The sequence below is a fragment of the Sminthopsis crassicaudata genome, chromosome 5 (genome assembly GCF_048593235.1).
Source record: "Sminthopsis crassicaudata isolate SCR6 chromosome 5, ASM4859323v1, whole genome shotgun sequence".
Lineage (NCBI taxonomy): Eukaryota > Metazoa > Chordata > Mammalia > Dasyuromorphia > Dasyuridae > Sminthopsis > Sminthopsis crassicaudata.
The window spans coordinates 112,880,167-112,892,796 of NC_133621.1; the positions used below are offsets into that span (position 1 = coordinate 112,880,167).

The 12,630-nt window shown below is 40.6% G+C and overlaps 1 protein-coding gene across 4 annotated transcripts in view; it reads right to left on the bottom strand.

Annotated features, from left to right (window-relative positions):
* Positions 1-5,271: 5,271 nt before the first annotated feature.
* Positions 5,272-12,630, bottom strand: part of LOC141543080 (carboxypeptidase A4-like) — a 36,383-nt gene continuing 29,024 nt past the window's right edge. For 3 of the 4 annotated variants that reach the window (XM_074267925.1, XM_074267924.1, XM_074267926.1), the window contains one exon: positions 5,272-6,800. In XM_074267925.1, coding sequence (XP_074124026.1) covers positions 6,544-6,800 — 257 coding nt within the window. In that variant the 3' untranslated portion in view covers positions 5,272-6,543. The remainder of the gene's footprint in view (positions 6,801-12,630) is intronic. The other variant, XM_074267927.1, reaches the window with a different exon arrangement.

Below are 12,630 nucleotides of genomic sequence, written 5' to 3' on the forward strand. Positions count from 1 at the left end.
AAAGCTATAATAAACAATTTTCTGCTTTCTACTTTGAGTGATCTCTGAGTAGTCCTTTAGGGGTCTTCTGCATCCCACACAAATGGAGGCTCATCCGGGATGAGGGTCTTTGGGAGAGACAGCTGTGCACCCCTAATGGGGACAGGCGCATACATGGAGTACTTTTCTCCTGGTCTCTGGCTCTGAGTGTGTAGCTACCCTCCCCCCTTAGACAACAACTCGAGGCAGAAATAGTCAGTGGAAAGCAGAATTGAAGACTGAGGGAAATTGAGTCCTGATGGCCAGCAAAGTGCAGTCTGAAAGAATTTACATGTGTAACTCAAGGTAAAGCTCTCAGGAGGCTGGGGGTTTATTGGCTCACTCAAGGTAGATCAGAGGGATTAGCCCTCCTAAATTTGTTTTTGGTGGGGACTGCTGTTGACCCCAGTAATAAAGGACTTTCCTGAGGAATCTCTTGGGTGACTGTGGGCATGAGGGTAATGAGAACCTCCACTGACACCTGGATTGGGACCAGGTTGTAAAATAGGACAGAAGCAGTCCAAGAATTTGTGTCAGGATATTAGCCAGAGAATACCAGTCTACAGTCCTCTTGGAAGTCGACTTAAAGACTGGAATGAACTTCTCAGATATAAAAGAGAAGAAAACTGGGAGGATGTTCCCAGGACGGTTTGGGTATATCAGACTTAAATCTGTATGTAAAAGGTAAAAATAGAGTTCTGCATGTGTCTGTGTGTGTACGTCTGCTTTGCATTCTGTGTTCTATGTTAAAAGTCAGCAAGCTTGTAAGACATAAGAATTCAGCCTGTATTGCAGGCTTAGAAAAATATCAGGCTGAACTGTTGGAATTGGAATCCATTCAGAGTAGTAAATCTTTCATAGTGGCTCAAAATGTATTTGTCTTTGATCATGGCAAGGTAATTTGGGAACTGATTTTGGCTTCTCAAGATTAGAATAGTGGAAGAAAAGAAAATCTTTTTCTCTCCCTCTGCCTCTGACTGACTGAAGCAGCTTTGTGGGAAAGAGGGAGAGAAGGGGGGAATATATCTAATATAGTGAAATGAGAAATTTCAAGCATGTAGGAATGAGAAAAACATAGATTGAAAGGGATTTGAAAGTTTGGAAAATTTTTAGAAAATGGAAGAGCAGTGTGCTATCACTTTAAAAACTCCTGTAAGCAAGGAGTCCATAACTTTGTTATCAGAACTTGAGTTTGTGAAATCATGCAGGAAGAATCTCAAGGTAAAAACAAAAATTGGCACTTAACTCTCCTGACTTACTAAAGAAAAGAAATTGAATGGAATATTTAGGTAGATTTTAGGAAATTTCACAAACTAAAGTGCTAAGTTAATTTAAAAATAATTTTAAATTGGTATGTGTGTTGAAATTGAAAACTTAACACATCTAATAAATTAAACAAATGACATCTCCAAATGGCACAAGTCAGGGGAGGGCAACGATATCCAGTGGCCTTTCTGTCAAAAATCTTAGACCCAGTGGCAAAAGGATGGCTCACTTGCATTCAGGCAGTTGCAATCACAGCACTCCTAGTGGAAGAAAGCCAGAAACTAACATTTGGTGGTAGTCTAATAGTAAGTGTTCCACATCAGGTCCGACTAATTCTGAATCAGAAAGCCAGGAGGTGGTTGACTCCAGAATTTTGAAATATGAGGCAATATTACTGAAAGAAGCAATGAAGGTATATGTGAGGAGAGATTGGGAAAGAGAAAAGAGAGAGAGTCAAAGAATCAAAATGCTAATTCAGACTTTACAAGGATAGGGGAAAGAGTGAAATAAAAATAGAGTAAGAAGGGTAAATAGCTAAACATGGGGGCCCTCTGACCTGTGGAAAAACTAGGCATGCTTCTTTTAAAAAATTGTCCCAGGAGAAGAAAGAAAAATCATCATTAGCAAGTTTGCTTTCATGGAATTAGAGAACAAAGTTTATGAGGAGTAAAGTTGGTTGGGAGAATTAGTAATTGTCTGTCTGATTAAGAATTTTGGGAACTCACTATATTTTAAAGAGGTATTATAATTTTAAAATTGGGAAAATAATTTTACTGTTGCCTTGCACATGCTAGATTTATTCTGAATATGAAATCTTAAGAATTATTTGAATATTGAGGCCTTTACAACTGAAGAGAAAAACTTTTTTATTATTATTTGGTTGGATTTCAAATTAAAATATAGTTTATTAAACAAAATGCCAGTAGCTTACTTTAGGGGAAGTTGTGTTTGTATCTTCAATGGTATGTTACTTTCTAGAAGTATTGGGTAACTTGTAAAAAAAAAAAAATTCTGTCAGCTCTGTTGAACATATATATGGGTTTTATGGAGTTATTTAGCTATTCATTGTGCTGTGAAAAGCTTAAAAGTTTTGAAGGAATAAATGGAGAATGAAGGAGATTTAAGAAGGATTGATTAGTAGGAGCACATTAAAAGCTTGAATGATTTCAAGAAGGAATTAGTGGAAAAAAAGAAAGAAGGATCTGGTTGGGAAGGGTAGTCACAGAGAGACAGAGATGGGATGTGTTTCTTTGGAGATAATGTTGGTAAGAGAAACAGAAGGAAAAATATATAACAAGAGGGAAAGAGGAAGTTGAACAGAGGGTGGGGAAGCCTTATAGACTTGGGGAGAAATTTGATATTGGGAGAAAGTAAATAAACTGATTTAAATCCTGAGAAGGATTACTGCATAGGAAAAGAATTTTTTCTTCCTTTAAGGGTAAAGATTTAGCTGACTTCCCCTTCATTCTTTAAGGCTGCTTCTTTGGAAGTCAGGTGAAGGGAAGGGCAGCAGTAGAAAGGTGCTGCAGCTGCTTAGTTCCTTTTGCTGAAGAAAGCAATCTAATCTTTTAAAGAGACAGGTTGCTCTTACAAGATGTTAATTTATTGAGTATTTGTTTCTTTAGATACATAATGGTTTCCTTGTTTAAGGAATATGATTATAAATGTGATCTATAATTTGAAAGGGTTATTTCAAAAAGTTTAATTGATGTTTTAAAGAACTTTTCAGATTCTTTTATGTGAATAATGCAAATTATTTAAAGGAACTCCAAGAATAGTTTTTGCCTTCATCCTTTTGAAAATATTTTTGTTATGGACAATATGTAGTTTGGGAGTTTTCTGTGTTTTGGGTATTTTAAAAGCAAAATGATTGGTATAATATTCAACTTATGAAACACCTACTTGAGTATGTAAGAATTGTGTGAACATTCTGGGATAAATTTCTTATTGTAATCAATATAAGATCATAGTAAATAACTGTTTGGGATTTATCTGAAATTTTGGTTAATGTTTGTTATTGGAGATAAAATTTCTTGGGCTTGTAGTTAATACTATTTGGGAGTTTTGAAGTTCCACCCTCTGACAGTTAGTAAGACAATTAACTGGAATAAAACTGAGTTAAGTCTATTTTCTCCTGGACTGCTTATATTATGTTGTAGTCATGTCTGCATTTTTCTCCTATGACTGGTTTCTATGTTCAGAACAATAGTCAATAAGAATTGTTAATGCAATTCAATTATGTCATACCTTGCTGAATCCAACCTGATTATATGTAATCATTATATCCTAAATACTTGGGCAAATAAGATTTAGTCTGATCATCTATCTGTTACTGGATATGGTTTTTATGATATTTAAGTGTTTTTCAAAAGGTTTCCAACTAATAAGAGTTCAATTAGCACAGTGAGACCTAACTGCTATTTATTTGAGACGATAGCTGATAGCCATTAGCCTGCCCCATTAAGCAAACTCATCTCTTCACATAGGAAGCTACTGGCTCTTCACATTTGGCAGCAGGCTGTTCTAACCTTTGTTAGATTTTGTTGTTATAGATTTTGGTCAAATTACAGATAATTGAATTTCTTCTGGGACCTGGATTGGCCCATCTGAAGCTTTGATAGCTATCAGCACATCACACCCACCCCCTGCATGGATTGAGGGCCTCCGCCCATTCTCAGACTGAAGCAGTTTAGATTGAGACCATTGCCCCTGCTCCTGATGTAATTTGGACTGATATGGGGGAGTGGGAAAGTGGTTAGTAAATTATTGTTAACATTTTAACTATTACTGTGTGTTTAAGACTTGGGTTGGAAATTGTTAAATTGCTGTTATGGATGTATAAGAACTTTATATGTGAGATGGTTACTTGATGCTTTAACTTTTAAATCCCTTATTCTGTTGGAATTGCTCTGGCAGACTCTGATTGCCTGTTTTTAGGAAATCTCCAAGATATAGACACCTGTCATGGGACTGGCACTCTCCAGCCCTGTAACCCCAGTTTTTTAATTGGTATTTCAGTATTCTCAAAGGACATTGCAGTTTTGAGAACAGGCCTCTAAAGTTCGGGGTTTGCCTGCCTTCATGGTCTAACTGTGCATATTCTTCTCAAAAATCTGGATCCTAGTAGCAGCTCCTGTTCTTCTGAGTGAGGACAGGTGGAGCTACTCCAGGCCCCAATCTTTCCCTCCTTTGGAGTCCCTGATAGACTTGAGGTGCCCCTCCTAGCATGGGCATCATGACTGTCTTGAGCACTGCTACTCCCTTTATAAGCAGAGGCTGAGTTATGTGCACAAATGACTGCAGATCACCTAAAACAGTGAACTGTCCATCTCAAACTGGATTCTCTGGCTGAGATGAGGGCCTTTGTACCGCTGATAACTCTGGGATTGTCAGGGAGAGAGTTGCTCTTGCCATAAGTCCTTGCATTTTCTAGTTTTATTTTGATTTATTTGCTTCACATTGGGTTGGTCAAAATTATGGTCCCAGGTATCTAGGGGAAGGTAATTCAATAATTCAAATATTCAGGAGAATGCATAAGGTTGTGCCTCAGTTTCCCTAAATTGTCATCTTTATTTATCTTTGCATTTTTATATCTGCCAAATGCCAATCTGTTCTATGATAAATGTTTCCAAGACAGTTGGTGGAAGCAACTATTATGTTATGGACTTATTGCAATCCTTGGTATTATCCTGTTGCCACTATGTCTACCCTAATTACGTTAGTAACCAGAATAGTTCAATGGTTCCTATCAAAAGTATTGCATACAGAAGATGCTATTAAAATTATGATTCTTCAGAGGAAAGGCTGGAATGTATTAGAGAGGGATGATCTTGATGGTGAACTTGATAAACAATGTATAGATAAGTTAACTGATTTTGAACAGTTTGTAAGTTCTTCATAGAAATATGATAAAAATCATTTACATATTAGAAGAGGGGAATGTGTGGAATAGAAAGATAAGGTGAAGAACTTACAGGAATGTATGAATTCTTTTTCTGTATTTTATTTTCATTATTTCTGTGTTTCCCCTATGACCTGTATAATATGTGCAGGCTCATATTTATGTGAGCCTTGGCTAGCTATAAACATATTTACTTAACCTGAGCTGATGACATTTATCAGTATTTGACATTTATCAATATTTAGTCTATGAGCTTGACCACCATCTGCTTGATTATCAGAAGCCTAAAGGCCTGGTTTTCTGTTTCCTACAAATCAGGTGATTTTGGATTAACAGAAACTTTCTAATCTCTCCAGATAGCAACAACCACTTAGAGGTCCCCCCCCCTCTGCTTCTCAATACTCTCTTGTATAAAAGCTTTCTATCTTTACTACTTCTCTAGACCTCCTACCAGGAGCTTTCTATTTTGCTTATCTTGTGATGGGACGGCTCATCCTCCAGAGGCTTAATAAACAACCTTTCTGCTTTCTGCTTTGAGTGAGTAGTCGTTTTGGGTAACGGTTTTCTAAACCCCCCACAACTCCTTTGGAACTGTCTTGGGTGCAATGAAATATTTAGACATACAACTAAGGAGCCCAAGAAATGTTTAGGTAATGGCCACCGGTCTGGAGTGTTTTGGGGATATCCGTATTTGAGCCAGAGAAAATACCCAAGAAAATGTAATTTGGACTGTCCTGAGAAATATACATTATACATTATTCCAATATACATCTAACCTATCTATTTTTCTAACAGGTATTTTTCTAATAAACATAGGTATCTATTATTCTCTAGGTATTATTCCAATATGCATCACTATTATTCTAACAGGTATCATTGCAATACACATCTCTATTATTCTGGAATGTCACTCATATATAGTTCCAATATATTATTTTTATATCGCTACTCCTATGTGGATCCTTCTCTTTCTCTATATGTGCACGTGTGTGTCTGTCTTTGACTTCACTTCACCCAGCTAGTGACTAAGCCAGAAATAGGAGCTCAGGGCTTCCTTATTCCCAAACCCCTGAGGCTGAACATCACTCTTTCAGGAGGAGGGGAGAGGGAGGAGGGACGAGGGACCACCTGTGTCCTTTGCAGTTCAGGGTTTAGTTGTTTTTTTTTTGTTGTTGTTGTTGTTTTTTAAACTGTAGTTTCCTGGGGACCTAGGGCGCTGGGACAGGCAGGGAGTAGAGCCACCCGGGAGGACTCCTGATGTCCCCAGTCCTCCTGGCCGCCTCCGTTAATCTGTCGTTCTGGGAAGCTCCGGGGATGGGAGCGGGCTTCTGAGAAGTGCCTCTGAGAGTGACCTTTGGTTAACTGCTGGTACCGGAGCGCCAGCTTTCCCCGCTGTGGGTCCTCGGCTCAGCGGCGCTGAAGATCTCTTTTCTGCTCCCGCTGTGGCCGGTGACTCTGGCAGCCTCCCCATGGTGGTCTCCAGTCCCGTCTCTTGGGGAGATCTTGGTTCTGTGGACCCCGGGAAGAGATTCTGCATTAAGGAAGAGAATGTGGAAAACACCGGGAATGGTGGTAATGACTTCCAAAACACAGGCCCTCAGTGCTCCTCCCCAAACTGTAAGAAAAGTAAAAGTAAAGTGATCTGGTCACAGGGTCACAGAGCTGGTTATTTTTCTCTTCAACACTGCAATAGGAGACAGACTGTTTTCAGTACAGTCATGATGATTTTCAAACACAGTGTAAGGTCTCTAGTAAACGCAGGCAGCAGACAGGGAGGGTTTTTGACCCTCTGTGCATTTTGATCTTGAATGAGACCTGTACCTATCAATGATTTCCTTTTTTAAAAAATTACAGACCCTGTCACTGGCAGCAGCATGGACTGGGCTTATAAAAAAGGAATTAAATACGCATTCACTTTTGAGCTGTGAGACAAACATGGCTTCCTTCTGCCAGCTGAGCAGATCCTCCCACTGCCCAGGAGACCTGGCTGGCCCTAGAAGTGATCATGGAGCACGTTAAGGACCACCTCCACTTGAGCACCACTTCTGATGCTGAAGGACAGAAGGACACTCTGAGGAAACTGCTGCTTGTGCTCCTGGTCTCGTTGTTTGTCACCCATTCAGCCATGAGATCTATCAGATGATGGCATCAAGGCATGATATTATTATGTTCCATATTGTGACATGACCCCTGGTTATCCCAGTACTTTAGGGTGAATGCTTCACATGGCTCCCTCCCAAATGAACACCTGACACGGATATTTTATATTCAGTCTTGTTTTGGAGCCTTTTTATGTTTTCAGCCTCTAACTCTTTATGGCCCGTTTTCTAAAGTTGCCCCTGGGGTTTGTTGTTTTGCTCAGGGGGGTGATTTCCTGTATGGAATTTCTCTCCCCTGATACAGAAATAGAGAATACAGCTTCTAGATATCTGAATTATTTCTGATTACTTCATCCTTCTACTTTGCCTCATCGTATCCTCACAGCATCCTTGCCTTCACTGTGTTTTGATTCTGCTCTCAGTCATTTGGCCATCTCTGAGCAGCCACCCTCTTTCATCTTTCCTTCTATCTGAGCATACTGTTCTGTGTTCCCTGCTCCTAAATTCTCCCTCTTTCTTGCTTTTTCTCCTCCCCCTTTGTTCCTCTTCCTCTCCTTTCGCTCTCTCTTTTTCCTCTCCTCTCTCCTCCTTCCTTTCTTTTTTCTCCTTTCCTCACTTTTTCTCTCCCTCCTTTCCTTTCTCTCCCCTTTTCTTTTATCTCTCCTTTTCTCCTCCTTTCCTTTCTCTTCTCCTTTCTTTTTCCCTCCTTGCATCTTTCTTCATCCTTTTTTGTCTTCTTCCTTTGCTCTATTTTTCTCTATTTCTGTTTTTCTCTGTTTCTTTCACTCTCTCTTCCTTGCTCTCCACTTTCGAAGCCATGTCCTATGGCCAAGGCCTAACCAAATTCCAGGATTCACAAGATCCTGGCCAGCCTCCTTACATTTCTCCCCAGCACAGGCTTCTCACCCCCTTCTGTCCCTCTGCCCCTTCTGCCACAGATGCTGAGCTGTCACCTTGCTTGGTTTATGATGTATAAAAATCATCCATGGACTTTACTCAATAAATATTCATGATTGAGACTCCCCTTGCTTCTCTATTGAGATCATGATTTAGGATGTACCTTGAGTCTCTGCACTTTGTTTTGGGTCATGATTAAAGGTTCACTTGAGGGGCAGCTGGGTGGCTCAGTAGATAGTCAAGAAGACCTGAGTTCAAATCTGGCATCAAATACTTAACATCCTAGCTATGTGACCCTGGGCAAGTCACTTAACCCCAATTGCCTCAAGGGAAAGAATTTCCCTTCAATTCTTACCTACTTTGTGTCAGACTCAAGGAAGAAATGGATAATCCTTGAAAACTAGTATCATGAGGCCAGGTAATTATTGCTGGTGATAGTAAACACCTCACATTTGTGGAGTTAAATTCTTTCAGAGTATTTGTACCTTGTATAATATAAAACTACCCATGAAAAAGATTGACCAGTAACTGTTTTTAAATTATTATATTTTCCCAACCTGTATCTGTGTTTCATTTTCCTGCCAGAGGGAAAATTTCCAGGTCTGTAACTATCCTGCAATTTGTAACCTCAGAGTTGCCTGGGTGACTGAGAGATGAAGCAATTCACCCAGCTCCACAATGTCACAAGCAGCCTCCTCCTCAACACAACACTAACTCTGTGACTATTTACTTTTTTAACAGAGGGGAAAACTGAGGCACAGAGCAGTTATCCAAGATACCACAGTCAGTTGGAGAAAAAACAAAATTCAATCCTAGTTTTCTTGACTTGAAAAGAACAAAAAATACGCCACAAGTACTAGGAAGTTATACTTTCTGTTTGGTCGGTATATCTGCAAAGACACGAGCATGTTGTGTGAAGTCCATCTCCACAAAAATGTTTCATTCAATAGGGCAGAAAGTGAAGGATTCACCAGGGATAGAAGACTTGTACTTTTCTTTGGGGATGAATGGGGATGACTGGCATCATGTATTGGCATTGTGACTGCCAGCTGGCACAACTGGCTGACCAATTAATGGTTCAGGGACAGCATTTGTCTTCCCCATGGCCTGGGAGGGCAGAGGGCAGTGCAGACAGGGAAGGCATCTTGGGGTTCCTTGGCCAACTGAGGTAACGTACCCAGGCCCAGCGGAACCTTCCAGGATAGTGAACCCATGCTCAAAGGGGGCAGGTGAGCCCTGTTGGTCTCCCGACTTTACATCTGCACCAGAGGGTCTCCTCAGACTCAGGCAGGCAGCCCTTTACTAGGCCTGGCCTTCATGCAGGTATCAACATGATTTTCCCAAGGCTGACCATGCCTGCTCCTGCTCCAGGTAGCTTCCTATTTGTTGTGCCTGATTCTCCAAGGCCCCAATTGGGGTTTTCGTGGGAAACAGGTGGCACAGTGAGCAGAGCACTGGGCTTGGAAACAGACTTCTGGGATTCAGACACTTCTTGGCTGTGTGACCCTGGGGGAGTCACTTAATCTTCTGCTTCAGTTCCCTCATTTGTAAAATGAGCCAGAGGAGGAAAATGGGAAACCATTCTAGCATCTCTGCCAGGTAACCCCCCTCCCAAAGAAGAATCAGATGTGACTGCAATGGCTGGACAGCAATAATTAAGGGAAGGGAAATAGCTAGACTATGAAAATCTTAGAAAGTGTTGCTTGGAGGGAGTCTGTGAAGTGGGGTGCAGAGGGTCTGTGAAACATCCACCACGTTCTGCCAGAGTGAGGATTTTTGTTTTTCATTTTCTTTTGTCTTTAAGCCCTAGGCATCCAGAATAATAAACTTCATGCAGTAGGCACTTAATACATGCTCAAAGTAATTGCAACTCATATCAATACTTCTGCTCTTACTGAACAGAGACATTTTTTCCCGCTTGAATGTTACTCTATTAAAAAGGTAGAGCTGGTGAATGGTGGGACAATATGGGCTCAGTTGGACCCCGAGGGTCTGGGCACTGTAAGCAGCTGGGACAGCTCACATTCCTAATGTGGGAGCCTCACAAACACTTGTACTTGCTGGCCCACAGAGACACCATGTAAGGGGGTTGCTTTCTCTGCTGGGACAGTTTGCCAGTCCCTGCCTTAGGGCATTTACAACTACCATTACATCTGCACCTCTCCCCCAGGCTCTGATTATCTCTATGCACAGAAACTCTGAGTGATGATTAGAAATTTCCTTTTAACTCTCACAGTCCCAGGTTCCTTCACATCATATTAGGGAATGTACTTGGCAAAGCTGCAAAGGCAAGGTGAGGCTGTGGGGAGAATTTATCACCCCCATCATGCCCCAGGGCTAATGCAAATTATTGAAGGAGCAAGATTACTGTGAGATTTGGTGACCTTTACTTTCCCTCCAGACTCTCTCTCCACTCCCTACTCTCCCCACCAATCCACCTGCCTGGGGCAAGCAATGTGCTTTCTGAGAAACTGTCTGCTAAAGTAAGGAAAGCCTTAGGCCTCAGCTCTGCTTTCTTAGAAATCATTTGACCTTGAAGAAAGGAAACTTTCTATGTAGTTACCTCATCTCTAGTCAGCCCATTATCACCCACCCTCCATATAAGGTAAAAGTAACCCCAAGAGCCAATCTGGAATAAAGGCTTTGCATAAGGGGATTTGGGGGAGGGATTGGGTAGTGCTTTCTTATTTAACTGTTTCTTATTTAACTCCTGTAAATTAGCCTCCAACTTCTCGACTTCCCAGAGTTAAGGACTTCCCGCTTCTCATGGGATTCTAATAAAACTTCCCACCTTCACTTTGAGAGATCTCTGAGTGGTCGGTTTGGGTTGGGGTCTCCTACCCCACACAGTTTGGGGGGCTCGTCTGGGATCACATGACTTGATGGGGAGAGACCACTCTTCCTATTTGGGGGCAGCTGACCATGGGACACTTTGTTCCTACAATCTCCACAGCAGGCTGATGTTCTCCTCTCTGCTGAGCAAGGAGCCCAAAGGGAGAAGTGAAGGAGGAAGTGAAAGAGACCAACTGACCGGGGCTCCTGTGCAGAGTTGGATTGATTGGGCTGCAGTCAGTAGCCCCAAGGTAAATACTCTTTAGCTTGTCATCCAGTAGCCTGAATATTTAAGAGTATGAAATGAACAATTAAAAGAAGATAGAAAGTTTGTTTAAAACCAGTTATGTTCTTTTATATGCCCTGATAACTGTTTTATATTTTGTAAGTGCAATTTAGGTAACTGATTATTTCACTTTTGCTTGAAGTTAATTAAGGCAATTTGGCTATCATTTATAAAACTTGTAGGATTGTTATTTGGAGTTATTGTCATAATATTAGAATTTAAAACTAATCATTACTGTGTTTGAAAAGGAGGGGATGAGCTGAAAACCTTATCTGGCTTGGTTTTATTATTTAGAACAGTTCACAATGAGGTCTTCCCCCCCTTCACAAAGTGAGGGGAGATTTCAAAGAGCACAGTCCACAGAAGCTGTAAAAATAGTTGGGTTGGATAGGCAGGAAAGCACACTCAGTCCCTTCTCTGAGGTCCCTATTGTAATTTGTAAACATGTCAGGTTTTTTGAAATCAACTTGTGAGCCAGGTCATCTGACCTGAGAAAAGAACTTGTTTGTGTTATATAGTTCCTCCCAAAAGGAATGGGTTTACTGAGAATCTACAAGTTTCTTCTACAGAAATGATTTCTAGTGATTCATTTGTGCATCAGGAGGACTTTAAACTCAGGAGAAGGGAAGAAAAACAAGTGAAAAATGTTAAGGGAAATCTCTTATATAGATAAATTTTTATTGCTTTTATATGTTGTGATTAGTGAAACTTGCTATTTAGGAAAAATCTCTTGAGATTGTAACTGATATCCTTTTGAGTTTTGAATAAAATATGATTGTCTGATGGATCATCAAGTCAGTAATTCACTATTCCAGAGAAATGCCACAGATTACTCAGAGGATGCATCCTGAACTGTAGTAGTGGAGGTCTGTATCTGGACAAAAGCTGGGAAAGCCATCTTTCACTTAAAGTTATGTTAGCATCCTTCTGGCTCAGTTTCCCCATCATGTTGTGTTCCTCTGAACAGCAATGTTTCCCACCTGGTAATTCAACTCTGACTATGAGGCGGAATTGTTACTGCAGGTTTGGTTGTCAACTGTGACACTTACCTGAAGCCTGTCAGAGCTAAGGATACATCATCCTGCCATATATGTGTCTTTAGGCTGAAGCCTGAAGGACCACTTAGATGCTCTTATAATCATATCCCCATTTTTCCTTCTCATGTCAAATTTCTATATTCGGAATAATTAGTCAATAGATGACAGGAGCACAATGCAATATATAATTGTAAGTTGGAGAGTTGAAGGGATTTGGATATGGCCACTAAGGTAAAAGAAATCATTCAGAACTTGAACCCAGAGCTTCTGACTTCAAACTCCAGCACTCTTTCC